At 32.6% G+C, this 15084-nt stretch overlaps 1 protein-coding gene across 1 annotated transcript in view; it reads right to left on the bottom strand.

Annotated features, from left to right (window-relative positions):
* The window catches only part of LOC115213213 (voltage-dependent T-type calcium channel subunit alpha-1G-like), an 865045-nt gene that overhangs the window by 276293 nt on the left and 573668 nt on the right, over window positions 1-15084 (bottom strand). Inside the window, exons 15-16 of the mRNA XM_036503838.1 lie at window positions 5890-6179; window positions 1374-1612 (exon numbers count right to left, since the gene is read on the bottom strand). Of these exons, the coding sequence (XP_036359731.1) occupies window positions 1374-1612; window positions 5890-6179 (529 nt within the window). The remainder of the gene's footprint in view (window positions 1-1373; window positions 1613-5889; window positions 6180-15084) is intronic.

Raw genomic sequence — 15084 nt, forward strand, 5'->3', positions numbered from 1 at the left:
CTGGGCACTCTATTCCAAATTGTTATCCTTATTATTATTATTCAGATCTACCAAGATAGATTTTGCTTTTCAATTTCCAGGGTCAATAAAGTAAAGTACCAGTGAAGTACTGTAGTTGATGGTACCTACTTACCTCATTACCTCAAATTTACTGGTGTTGCACCTAAATTCGAAACTATTATTATTATTATTATTATTGTTATTATTATTATTATTATTATTATTCATCGTTTAACGTCCACTTTCCATATTATTATTATTATTATTATTATTATTATTATCATTATTATTATTGTTATTCATTTAACGTCCGTTTTCCATATTATTATTATTATTATTATTATTATTATTATTATTGTTATTCATTTAACGTCCGTTTTCCATATTATTATTATTATTATTATTATTATTATTATTATTATTATTATTATTATTGTTATTCATTTAACGTCCGCTTTCATATTATTATTATTATTATTATTATTATTATCATTATTATTATTATTATTTACTATTTTAGATTGATGGAATAGAAGAAAAGGTAGAGTATTTAAGTAATTGTCTTACTGTTTTCAGTCTCTTGAATTTATTTTTCAAATTAGTCTCGCAGGGGGCAACTTGTTCTTTTATTTTTCCTGCACGAAATAATAACTACCAATCATAGTCTAGAGCCAGTTTAATTGACTAAGCACTCTGTCTGTGAACTCATGACCCTCTTGTGATGTTAGACCTCATCATCACCATTATTGTAAAGATTATCTTATAATTTATTTATTATCCATATACATATATTATGAGATGGTGAATGAAGACGACTCATGATAGAATATAAAAGAATGCAGTAATTCTAAATTTGTATGGATGCAATTACTTTCAGCACTAATGAAGACAGCGGAATAAGGAAGAGTTTGTTGATCAAACAAATAGATGGTATAAGAGGGAGAGAGAGAGAGGAAGGGAGGGAGAGAGAGAGAGCATAATGAAAGTAGGTTTAACAGAGGGTCCTGTTGTATTAGGATGGTAAATAAAGGGATTAATAACAGACGTGAAAATTAGAAATGCAACAGGACCTTCAGATATAGGTTGCTGAAGCCATCACTGCAGATCGATTTTTATATTAGTCAGGTGCATATTTAATCAGATTGTTCAGAAAGGTGTTAGCATAGATAACAAGATGACTGACAATGCAGCTCAATCATGCTAGACTTCTGAACTTATATCAAGAACATTGTGCTATTTGTAGATAGTTAGAGAAGACGGAAGAGAAAAAAAACCCAGCAAAAACGTATTAGTTAAAATGAGACATTGAGAGTGTTATATGAGAAAATGAGAGGTCATAGAAAAAAACATTGCATCATTAATATTCAACTGACCTGTGATTTGTGGCAGATTTAGGTGTTCCTGGGCTGTATATTGGAGAAATTGACTTGTTACTAAAGACATCGTCTTCAAGTTCATCTGTACTGTCGGATGGACTGTCAATCATTAGATTAGTCTTGTCACCTTCCTTCTTTCTGTGTTTCAAGCGCCAACTGCTACGAGTACTTCCTCGACTGCTTGTTCGACGGAGACGGGGTGATGGTCTTGGTGAACCTCGGAAACTAAGTGAAACCTGTGGTTAAAAGATAGTGAGTTGTACTTGATGGTTCATTCACTGGCAATATAATGATTAGGAGGAAATATTGCACTAAATTTTGGAATATATCGTCAAAATTATTGTATACTCTTTTACTCTTTTACTTGTTTCAGTCATTTGACCGTGGCCATGCTGGAGCACCGCCTTTAGTCAAGCAAATCGACCCCAGGACTTATTCTTTATAAGCATAATACTTATTCTATTGGTCTCTTTTGCCAAACTGTTAAGTTACGGGGATGTAAACACACCAGCATCTGTTGTCAAGCGATGTTGGGGGACAAACAGACACACAAACATATACACACACATATACATATATATACATAGATAGGATGGGCTTCTTTCAGTTTCCGTCTACCAAATCCACTCACAAGGCTTTGGTTGGCCTGAGGCTATAGTAGAAGACATTTGCCCAAGGTGCCACGCAGTGGGACTGAACATGGAACCATGTGGTTCATAGCAAGCTACTTACTACACAGCCACTCCTGAAAATTTTATTATTAAAAAATACACTATATATATGTTGGCTACTAAAAAATACCCCCTACCCTGTAATTGCTGGCTTTGTGCCAAAATTATTATTATTATTATTATTATTATTATTATTATTATTATTATTATTATTATTATTATTATTATATTTCCGCTGAGGTCAACTTTACCTTTCAACCTTTCAGAGTCAACAAAATAAGTATCAGTTGAGACATTTATGTCGATTGGGACAGTAATATCAATGATTTTTGTCTGAAGTCCTTCAATATATAGTCTGGCCGATTTGCATTGATCTTTCTGGCAGTTTGAATGGTGAAATTCCAGAGGTGTGAGAAATGATCATTTTCAAGCACTAGAGGTGGTTTGTGTTCCCACCAGTTTTTATCATGAGGCAGGTCCAGGTTTTTGCAAATTACCCAGTGAATATACTGTGCTGCTCTATCGTGCCTGTTTAGATACTCTGTAGGTGCAAGAAGCCTGCATATGGAGAGAACATGATCAATGGTTTCATTTTGTTGTTTACATATATGACATTTTGGGCTACTGCCATTCTTTAATATGTTGACCTGGTAGCTCCTTGTAGGTAAGCATTGATCTTGGGCTGCAATGATAAACCCTTCTGTTTCTGATTTTAAGCCAGAATACACTAACCATTGATGTGTAAGGACTTTGTCAACATCGGCATTATTAGCTCTCTTTGGGTATTTGCCATTGCGAGGTTTTTCTTGATATTTATCAGTAAGAATATCTTAGGCAGCAGTTTTAGCACAGGTTTTCATATGCTTAGCTTTTTCTGTGCTTATTTCCCATATGTTTAATTCTGGGATTTGTTGTATTTGGAATTCACTTAGATATTCCTTTGCAAGTTTTGTTACTGAGTATGATGTTTTCTTGTTTTCGTGCTTTAAGACAAGTTTTAACATTCAGCCATCAGAGTTTTTCAGGAAGGTGTTTAGACCAACTGTGGCAATCTTCATTGTTAATTTCAGTTGTAAAAGTCCACAACCACCTTCTTTTCTTGGCAGGTAAAGTCGTTCTAAATTTGCCTTATGGTGGTGCATTCTATGCATTGTCAGCAATTTTCATATTTTTCTGTCAAGATTACATATTTCAGAAAATGATATTGAAACTGTAAGCTACAACTGGTATGACTAAAGTATTGATTGCTTCGATCCTGTTTCTTGAATTCAGCTCTGTTTTGAGTATTGCCAAACACCCTCAAATACCCCTAGGTATTTGTAGCTCTCCACTGGTTCTAATTTCTTTATGACATTCTGCTGGTCAAGATTAACGCTGGATGTTTCAGTTATTTTTTTATTTCATTATTATTGTTATTCTTCTTCTTCTTCTTCTTCTTCTTCTTCTTCTTCTTCTTATTATTATTATTATTATAATATTATCATCTCATGATAGCCAAACAAATCCAGCATTCATCAGATATGCTAGAATGGAACAGTATGGTCTGTGTTCTTTGTCACTAGAGGCCTTATATCAAGTGTATGTTGTTAAGTAACATTTTGATTTGATTGACTTTGAAAGTAGTGCTCCAGAATGGTTGTAGTTCAATGATTGAAACCATCAAGTGAATAAAAGAATGCATAAGTGTGCAAAAATACATGCTATCTACAGTTACAAATATACAACCAAACTGGCATAACAGTACAAAAACACACCCCATGAATATAAAGGTTGTTCTTGTCAGGACTGCCATCTTTGATTAAATTCAGCTTAGAAGAATACATCACTTTCTTTCACAAATATAACAAAAAACAAACAAACAAACAACCCAAAACTCCCCCCAAAACAAACAACAATCTCCAAACAGTTTCTCCCTCCCTCTCTCCCTTTGCATATGTGTTTGTATATGTAAGTGTGCTTATAAAAGTATTTGTATTTATGTTTGAATCAATGCATATATGCATGGAGAGGAGATGGTAAATGATGATGATATATATGTGTGCATGTGTGTGTGTGTGTAAGTCATCTAAGAGTCCATAAGTCATAAGTCAGGAAAAAATGGACTTGTATAATGCACTCGTATATCTATTAATATATATATATATATATATATATATGTCAATATATATATATATATATATATATATATATATATATATATATATATATACGTCAATATATATATATATACATATATATACATCAATATATATACGCACACACAAACACATATTTGCATAAACACATTTCATGCACCTATATTAATATGATTTTTTTGCAGAAGCATGAAATCTTAGATGGAAAAGACAAATGGTAATTTGTTGTGGCCGTATCACTCATAAAATTACATGTGACATTAGTGAAATAGTTTCATTTGGGAGGTTGAAATAATTCTGTAGCCTTGAGTCTGTGTGTCAAAAGCACAACTGTTCCCCACTTATCATAAGTATCTTCACTACATATGCATATATATATATATATATATATATATATATATATATATATATATATATATATATATATATATATATATTCTTTTACTCTTTTACTTGTTTCAGTCATTTGACTGTGGCCATGCTGGAGCACCACATTTAGTCGAGCAAATCAACCCCAAGACGTATTCTTTGTAAGCCTAGTACTTATTCTATCGGCCTCTTTTGCGGAACTACTAAGTTATTGGGACGTAAACCCACCAGCATCGGTTGTCAAGCACAAACATATACATGCACATACATATATATATATACATATATACGATGAGCTTCTTTCAGTTTCCGTCTACCAAATCCACTCACAAGGCTTTGGTTGGCCTGAGGCTATAGTAGAAGACACTTGCCCAAGGTGCCATGCAGTGGGACTGAACCCAGAACCATGTGGTTGGTAAGCAAGCTACTTACCACACATCCACTCCTATATATATATATATACACACACACACACACATATATATGTATATGTGTGTGTGTACAATTATGTGCTTTGACTTCACCATTACACCATTTCAGCCCTTATTTCTAGCAATGTAGGAGTTTCCAACACCTTAGTCATACTTAGTGACTATTATGGTTTTCCTTTTTGGTAAACATTGCATACCGTTGTCTGTATTAATTTTATGTATACACATTAGTGATTTGTTAGATTATCCATAAATTCTTATGGTGAAAACATGTGCACATGTATGTATATGTGTGTGTGGGTACTGAAGTTATACTTGCTTGACAAGTAACATGATCTAAGACGGAGTATTGAAACTGAAACAATTGCACCATGCAGGAGTTATTCTAACCATTTAATGTTTTCCTTACCATTTTTCTGTTGAAATACATTGCATTTATTTCAATTAATTTTTTCAAAGAATGAAGAGTTCAGTAAAATACTCAGGCCATTATTAAACTGCTCCTTGGAACATAAATTAACATAAAATTTTGAAGGGAGGCTTTAATTAAGATTTAAAGTGTGTTTGCCAAGATGAGTTTCAGAAGGGTAATAAAAACATGCAAAAACATTAACTCTTTTGCTTCTAAACCGGCCATATCTGGTTAAAATATTCTACCTGTTTTATGACCAGATCTGGCCTCTCACACCAACCCTATAGTCTCATTCTAAATATTAACAGTTACCTCTTCAAAATCTCAAAGGTACAACATAATACATGATTAATACAGAAAAATGAGGATAAATAAGATTTACTTCTGAACGAGTAATGTGACACTAGAGGGTTAAGAGGGGAAAAAATGGATGATGGAAAGAGAAGTTCAGTGTATGAGAAGCTGACAGAGAAAATAATAAAATGCATCACTTACCGATGATCTGTCGGAGGATTCAACTGATAAGGAACTCCGATGAACTGTTGATTGGCGCTGAAGTACTGGTCTGATTACAGATAATTTGTTGTTAGTGTCTTTGGTAAGCATCTCATTCGGGGAACCTTGGGGTGTGGCCATGGGTGTTGCTGCTGTATGGGTGATGATAGGGGGGTTGCCTGGACCATCAGGCAAAGGTATCGCTGCTAGTTCTCGTGATAAACAAATATGCATTGAGGAAGTCAAAGGATCTGTTGCACCTGCACAAGGCAATGCTAACATCTTCTTTTCTGCAAAAAGACATGATAATAATAATAATAATAATAATAATAATAATAATAATAATAATGATAATAATAATAATAATAATAATAATAATAATAATAATAATAATAATAATAATAATGAAATTATTGTATACAGTGCTCAGGTGCACCACAATTTGTCAGAAAGTGCGTATAAAGTGTATGCAGTAATGTACAAATGTCTGGAAAGCGAACAGTGTATGAGTCAGATACATGCTTGAATGGGTTGTGGTTTTTAACATCATATTTTAAAATATTCAATAATCATTTACATTTTTATTTTATAATTTTATATCTTACTATCTTTTATCATTTGCTTGTTTCAGTCATTAGACTGTGGGCATGCTGGGGCACCACCTTGAAGAATTTTTAGTCGAATGAATCAACCTTAGTACTTATTATTTTTAAACCTGGCACTTATTGTGAAATTGTAGTTGTAGCTGTTGCTGGTGTCATGTAAATAGCATCCATGAAATCATAGTTGTGGGTGTTATGGAAATGACACCCATGCTAGGGGCACATAAAAAGCACTCATTACACTCTTAAGGAGTGTAATGGGTGTTTTTTAGAAATCAAGCCAAAACAGATTATAGAACCTGGTGCAGCTCTCCAGCTTACCAGTTCTGGTCCCGTCTCACCCATGCCAGTATGGAAAGCAGATGATAAATGATGATCATCATGATGATTTTATATATATATATATATTATATATATATATATATATATTTATATGCATGACAGGCTTTCAGTTCCTGTTTACCAAATCCACTCACAAGGCTTTGGTCAGCCTGAGGCTATAGTAGAAGACACTTGCCCAAAGTCTCACACTGTGGGACTGAACCCAGAACTTGTTTGTATTCTTCAAAATTTTGATTATGGATTATATAAAGCAACAAATTAAAGTGATTTGTATGTATCATTATTGCAAGTGGTTTGCAACTTGATGCCCTTTCTAACCCAATGCTGACAACCTAGATATTAACTGAAAGGATTTTCTGTATTCTATAAGAGGCAGCAATTTACATAAAAAAAGTACTTATGCATTAAAATTAATACACATCAAGTCATCACCCAACAGCTTGCCTATATTATATTTTGCTACTCATATTTTATCTAAAAAAAACATTACAAATATATTAAATCTTCAAGTGTCATGAAATAGCATGCTAGAGATACACTCATAACAGGTAACAGTTTAAAAATAAAACTGACTGCATCATTTTAATCCTTCAACTTCTCTGCATGACAAGCTTAACAATAAAATTCTAAGTAACTTTACATCAACAAATGTTGAAAAAATTGAAATTCCTTTGTCAGCTTCTATATAAGATATATTATCTTTTCAAAGATTTTCTCTCAAATTTTATACTTTTTCTTTTCAGAATAGTTTTAAAAAATGCTTTAAAACTAACATAATGGAAGATTTGAAAGATCATAACAGTGATAAAAAAAAAAAATAGATAGGTCTTTATCCTGTAAATCTATCCTGCTATTGGTAAATTATCTGTGATCCCCTCTGAGATAATATAATGGATATGTATGTATATGTGTGAGTGTGTGTATTTATGAATATATATGTGTGTGTGTGTGTGTGTATATATATACACATACATACACACACACACACATATATATATATGCATACATACATATACATACATGTATATATGTATGTTTGTGTGTGTGTGTGCATGTATAGATATATATTTATATATGTTCATACAATACATACATACATACATGCATATATATATATATAATATATATATATGTGTAATATATATGTATATATATATATATATATATATATATATATAATATATATATATATACATACACATATATACATATATATATATGCACATACATACATATACATATGCATGTATATATATATATATCTATCTATCCATCAATATATATATATACATGCATACTTATGTGATGAAGGGTCTTGGTGTTAAATTGTCAGAAAAATAATCTTCAAACAGATCAGTCATTTACAATCTACTTAAGGAAATAGAAGAAATAAGAATTTTCTTCCTCTTAATCAGACCTAAGTATTTGTCTCCTCTAACATTATTTCTAAAAGTTGTTAGCTATTGCAATTCTATTCTCTTTGCACAAAGAGTGTGAAATTTAAAACCCAATATTCAAAGTTATTGTTCTTATATTTTTCAGAATTCCATTTAAAAAGTATATATATATATATATATATAATTATTCAACCCTGAAAATATGAAAGACAAATTTGACCTTGGTGGGTTTTGAGTTTGGACTATTGAGATGTAGGATGAATACTACAAGTCACTCCAACAACTCTACCTATTTGAAATCCTCTTGTATTGATGTATTGATGTAGATATATACTGGTTTCAGATTTTGGCACGAAGCCAGCAATTGTGGAGGAGGAGGTAAGTCGATTACATTGGACACAGTGTTCAACTGGTACTTATTTTATTGTCCCACAACAGGATGAAAGACTAAGTTCACCTTGGCAGTATTTGAACTCAGAATGTAAAGGTGGAAGAAATGCCACTAAGCATTTTTTTCCAGTATGGTAATGGTTCTACCAGCTCGCTGCCTTAATATGGATGTCTATTAATGGCATTGTTTAGCCTCATGTCAATTGTGACTGAGCAAAGCTAAGATCAAAGACATTCCAGCTATGACCATAGTATAGTTTTTTAAGACATAATATAACTAAGACTCCGTTACAGGGTCCAGTTCTTAGTGGTTGTATGGTGAGCTGCATGTCTCAATGACCCTGAGAGTTATGCCAACTGATTGGAAGCTCCTGTTAAGTCCCTCTCATACTGAATAGGTGAACGGGCAGAGGCTGTACTAATATGGACCATCTATTCCTAGAGGTAAATTTGGATTTACTTAAGGCCAAGTACTCCTATCTAGAAAAAAGCAAAGTTACTAAAGCATCAATGATAATTCAGAACCAAGAAAACCTTGGAGAAGATGACTTTCCACCAGAGAAACATGAATCTAGAAGGAAGGTGGAAGAGAGGACACCCTAAAAGTAACAGTAGGAAAGATACTGAAGTAGATTCAAAAAAGCAGAGATGCAACTGAAGGGAAACAAAAAAAAGCCTAGAGGTCAAGAATGAAGGCATAAAGTTGTCAATTGTTTATGCTTTACAGGGAGTGAAGACCTTAAAGAAAGGGTACTTGGGGCTAGATTATTCTATGAGTATTTTGTTTTATTAAGCTGTTGAGACATGATTTAAGAGGGTAATCAGCTGTTATTTGTAGCAGGTTAAGCAATAAATACTTTGTCACTGGTTTGTGAACATGTGGCTGCTGTTTAATCACAGGACATTTCTGAGCAAGCAGATATATAACCAAAAATATTCCTGATATGACCATTCTATCTTCTTCAGAAACAGTATTTCTAAGACTACATTATATACTTTCTGCTTTTAAGGTGGTATGGAAGATCATTTGAGGGAAATTTAACTGCTATTTCATGTAGGCCATGTAATAGAATAGGAACCCCTTCATTGGCTCATGAACAAATGTGTGATATGGACATTTATTAATAGTAAAGAATGTATACTTAGTGGTTATGTGTGAGTGTGTGTGTACGTGCGTATGCATGCATGTGTGTATGTAGAAGTAGGAGGTTATTTGCAGTTGATGGTGTCTAAAGTTAAGATAGCTGAACTGAACTTCACATATAAGTTCATGCAATATTGAAACTTATATCTCTCTTTACTCTTACTCTTTTACTTGTTTCAGTCATTCGACTGTGGCCATGCTAAAGCACCGCCTTTAGTCGAGCAAATCGACCCTGGGACTTATTCTTTGTAAGCCCAGTACTTATTCTATCGGTCTCTTTTGCGGAACCACTAAGTGACGGGGACATAAACACACCAGCATCGGTTGTCAAGCAATGTTAGAGGGACAAACACAGACACACAAACATATACACACACATACATATACATATATATGACAGGCTTCTTTCAGTTTCCGTCTACCAAATCCACTCACAAGGTATTGGTCGGTCCGAGGCTATAGTAGAAGACACTTGCCCAAGATGCCACGCAGTGGGACTGAACCCGGAACCATGTGGTTGGTAAGCAAGCTACTTACCACACAGCCACTCCTGCACCTATATGAATAGTTTATTGAACTAATACATGGATAACTCTGAGTCTGATAAATGTGTGTGTATAATTTAATGGGCATGTGTCTGTGTGAGTGTATACATGAACATAATTTCACAAAGAGTGGGACCACTAGCAAAATACTTAATTCTAAATTTTTAAATCTAATGCAGAAGAGTTGAAGCCTGCTGATACTACCATTGCATAGAAGAGACTAAAAACTTTCATCATTCAAAGCTAATTTTACAATTCTTAGGCTTTTTCCTGTTTTTTTTTTTTTCTTTTACAAATTTAAATATCCTGTTGTTTCTGGTTCTGGTCAGAAAAAGCAAATGTTTTATTATTCGCTGTTTATCTTTTAAGAGTTGTTGCATTTATAACAACTTGCTGCTTCTTTACAAAATATAGAATGTCTCTGCTAATGATCTAATTCACTTCCTTGTGGGTTTTCAGTTTTATTATATTTTAATTTTTATTATGTATGTCCTTTTAAGGATTGAAAAATACATTAATAAAAAGATGAAAACAAAAACAAGGCAATGTGCCCCCTCCCACCAACCACTGTAAAAAAATACAAAGCAAAGGAAAGAACCCTTAAATAAATAATTTAATAAATAAATAGTTTAACTGAGGCTTGTTTTTTTAACCTTTTCTCAATTTAATCTGGGGAAAAGGTTGTCACATGATTATTTCTTCATTAATTTAGAAAATAAATAAACCAGGAACATGGTAATTAACTTTCTTCTAGGAAATTCATTATTGGTTTCTCTATTTTTTTTGTTTTTGTCAATTTTTTTAGAAAAATAACAGCAAAAAAGAGAAAAAAAAACAACAAAAAACAAAAGGATCATAATGTTAATAATAAAAAAAAATATTAACTTCAAATTAAACATGCCAATTTTAATTAAATATTCAATGAAAAAAGATTGGAGATATTATTAGAATAAAGGTTTCTTGAAATTTAAGTAGTTCTGTTAAAAGTAAAAAAAAAAGTCATTTCATTTTAGTTGCAAAACATGTGGAGGGGATGTTTGCAATCAAGTGTCACAAAATGAATGACATAAAAATAATGGTGATCGTGGTGGTCGTGGTAAAGGAGTTATAAAGAGAATGAAAATAGAAAGAGAAAAGTATAAAGAGAGAGAATATCTATATATATAAAACTGTAGTTGTGTGAGTGTCTGTCCCCTTCGATTTAGATTCCTAACTCCTCCCACATTTTGCGGTGCAGTTTAACCAAATTCGGGTATCTTATAGTCGTGATTCATATCGAGCCCGTCTGACTATTAGCGCGCGTCAACGATGAGTCTACGATTTTAAAAATAATTTAACATAATTTTTTATTCCATTTTAATGCATAAAATGCATCGTGTGTCGATGGCGGTGGAGTTGGCGTCCACGCTCACAGCTGCACCTGTTTGCTTCTCCCCCTTCCCTCCCTCGTGAAGCTGTGGGGAAGGGAGTGTAAAGAAATCAACGTCGTAATGCGTTGTGAAGGAAACCAGCGTTCTTTTAGAACAACGACTTCATGGCTTGAAGACACCAAAACAAAAATGGCTAAGAAAGCCCGAATTTATAAGGGAAGTAACTCTCTAAAAATGCTTATATAGTTATTTCCCTTACAAACCCGAGCAACACCGGGCGATACTGCTAGTATAGTATAAAGGAGTATAAAAGAAATACAAAATAAAGAAATGATTTCAAAGACTAAGAATCATATGAACGCAAGATATATAAAAACGACAATGAAGAGAATGTAAGAATAGTTTTGAAGTATAAAAATGCACAAATGAAGTAATAACTATTTCATTAGAGGAGGAATGTTTTGGTAGATTTGCTTTAAAGAAACATGGATGGCATGTCAGGCCAAACAAAGCTTTGAGAGTGAATTTAGAAGAAAACTGGAAAAAGACCTTTATATCTATCTAGCTATCTATCTATCTGTCTGTCTGTCTATGCATCCATCCATCCACCCAAAAAATCCCCACCTACCTACCTACCTATCTATCTATCTATCTATCTATCTATCTATCTATCTATCTATCTATCTCTATCTATCTATCTCTATCTATCTATCTATATACACAGTATATATATATATATATATATATATATATATATATATATATATATATATATATATATATGTATGTATGTATGTATGTATGTATGTATGTATGTATGTATATATGTATACTGTATATATATACACATACAATATATATAATGCAATGTATGTCAGAAGACCTGCAAATCTAATAGAGGCCTCAAAAGACATTTTAAGATCCACGAAGATCAGAACTTAACTGTAGCTCTTGGTGGTCTGAATTAGATATGCAAACTATGTGGGTGTCTTTTCAAAACATTGTCTGATTTCAAAAGACGCATCAGATGCCATGATAGCCATGATGGTTCTAAGGTGCAGGTACAGGAGGTTGCCAAACTCTGCATAAGGAGTAGACAAACACCAGCATATATATATATATATATATATATGTATAGTTTAGGACAATAAGTTGTCATAATAATACTCAGAGTTTCAAATGCAGGAACTAAGAGCTACAATCATTCTCATTGGCTATTAATAGTAATAGATGCTATAATAGCCGATGAGAATTCATCGTAACTCTTAGCTCCAGCATTTGAAACTCCAACAACTTAACGATTGTCCTAAACTATACATATATAAATAATCCTCTATTTATCTAATATTGAGGTCTCATTCTTTTGCTGTCCCTTATTATTATTATTATTATTATTATTATTATATTATTATTATATAATTGAAGAAACTGGAGTCAAAAAGAAGGAGTACAGTTGGACATTTGTTTATTATTCATTACAATTGTTTTAATGTAACATAGTTCTCCAAGAAAACAGGTATTTGATTATGCAATTGTTTGTTTGCATAATCAAATACTTGTACTCTTGGAGAACTATGTTGTGTCAAAACAATTGTAGCGAATAATAAATGTCCAACTGTACTCCTCTTCTTGACTCCAATTTCTTCAATTTTTATTCACACATGACGAATGCCCAAATTCAAAATTGGAAGTATATAATAATACTACCAATAGTACTGTGTAAGTCTAAAGGTGGATGAGCTTTATACTGTACTCTATCACTCTACCACATTCCTTACAGAATATAACATAAATATACAGTATATATATATATATAACTTAGATAACTTAGATATGTTCCGACCAAAGATTGGTCCAGGCCATGTCTAACTTAATAGCACCACCTGATAGGATTATTCGAATCCTGTTTAAGTCAAGTTTTGTTCAAGTAGTGAGTTCTTGTTGGATGAGTTGTATCCAATTATGGGTGGCTTATCTGGTATTCTTTGAAGGAATCTATCCAGACTCCGTTTAAAGTTGATGGGATCCTTTTCCTCCTTGATCTCCCCCGGGACAATGTTAAATAGGGCAGGGCCTGTTAAGGAAAAGAAATTATGTTGCAGTGTACATATATGTTGTGATCTTGAATTGGGCAGGGTCCCAGTCTTGGATGAACCTTGAAGCTAATGTTAAGGTCGTTTGGGCAAAGTTGGCGGTATATTCTCCACATCGTACAAATGATGTACCGCTCACGGCGACACTGGAGGGAGTAAAGTTTCAAGGCTTTAAGGCGATCCCAATAATCGAGAGCAGCCATGCCTTCAATTCGTTTAGTGAGTACCCTCTCGGGTGACTCAATCCTGGAGATGTTTTGTCTTGTATGGGGAGACCACAGTGGGCAGCAGTATTCAAGGTGTGGCCGTACAAAGGAAGAGAAAAGTGGTATGATATATATATATATATATATATATATATATATATATATATATATATATATATATATATATATATATATTATATATATTATATATATTACATGGAAAAATGCAAGCATGAAAAGCCATATTCTTAAGATTATAAACCTGGAAAAATACAGGACAAGTTATTACACCTGTAAAAGTATTGGACATGCTATTACTTCTAGTAAAGTAAAGAATAAGAAACTTTTTACTTAAACTATTGCAGCAAAGAATGCCAGTTCTTCTAATTTATCACTCTTTACAGTTCTCATCTTTTAAATTCATTGTGCAAAACTGTTCAGCTGATTTATAAGTTTGTCTAATTAGTCACTTTTTTCTGTATTTAAGGTAGTAAATTAGCCAAATTCTACTTAAATAAGTATAGCATTATTTGAAAACTATAATAAAATAAGTTTTAATATTCAAATTTTAATTTTAGCTGCAATATTTTAAGTAAAAACTTTCTTATTCTTTACTTTACTAGAAGTAATAGCTTCTATACTTTTACAGGTGTAAATAACTTGTCCTGTACTTTTCCAGGTTTATAATCTTAAGAATATGACTTCGTGCTCACATTTTTCCATGTAATCTATGATTTTTCCAGGAACTGCTGTTATAAGATAATTAATAATGTGTCAATTAATAATTTAAGATTTTACCTTATAAAATACTGGAAGATAATATTTCAATTTTTCCATGTAATATTTCAATGTTTTTCGTGTTTAATTTAACTATATGTTGTAATTAAATTATTTGATATTATCCATCCACACCAAGTTAAAAGCAAGGATTTTTACCGTGTTGTTGGTTGCATCATGGCTCACGAAAAGTTACAAACAACAAGACCCCCAAACCATCAGTTACCAGGCTCACCTTAAGTAACCTAATTTTGCAATATTAGGAGGTCACAGAAATTCATTCAACATGCACCTGAACAGGTAATGTCGATTTGATGGAGGGAGTGAAC

This window comes from Octopus sinensis, linkage group LG6 (assembly GCF_006345805.1).
Source record: "Octopus sinensis linkage group LG6, ASM634580v1, whole genome shotgun sequence".
NCBI classification, from domain to species: Eukaryota; Metazoa; Mollusca; class Cephalopoda; order Octopoda; family Octopodidae; genus Octopus; species Octopus sinensis.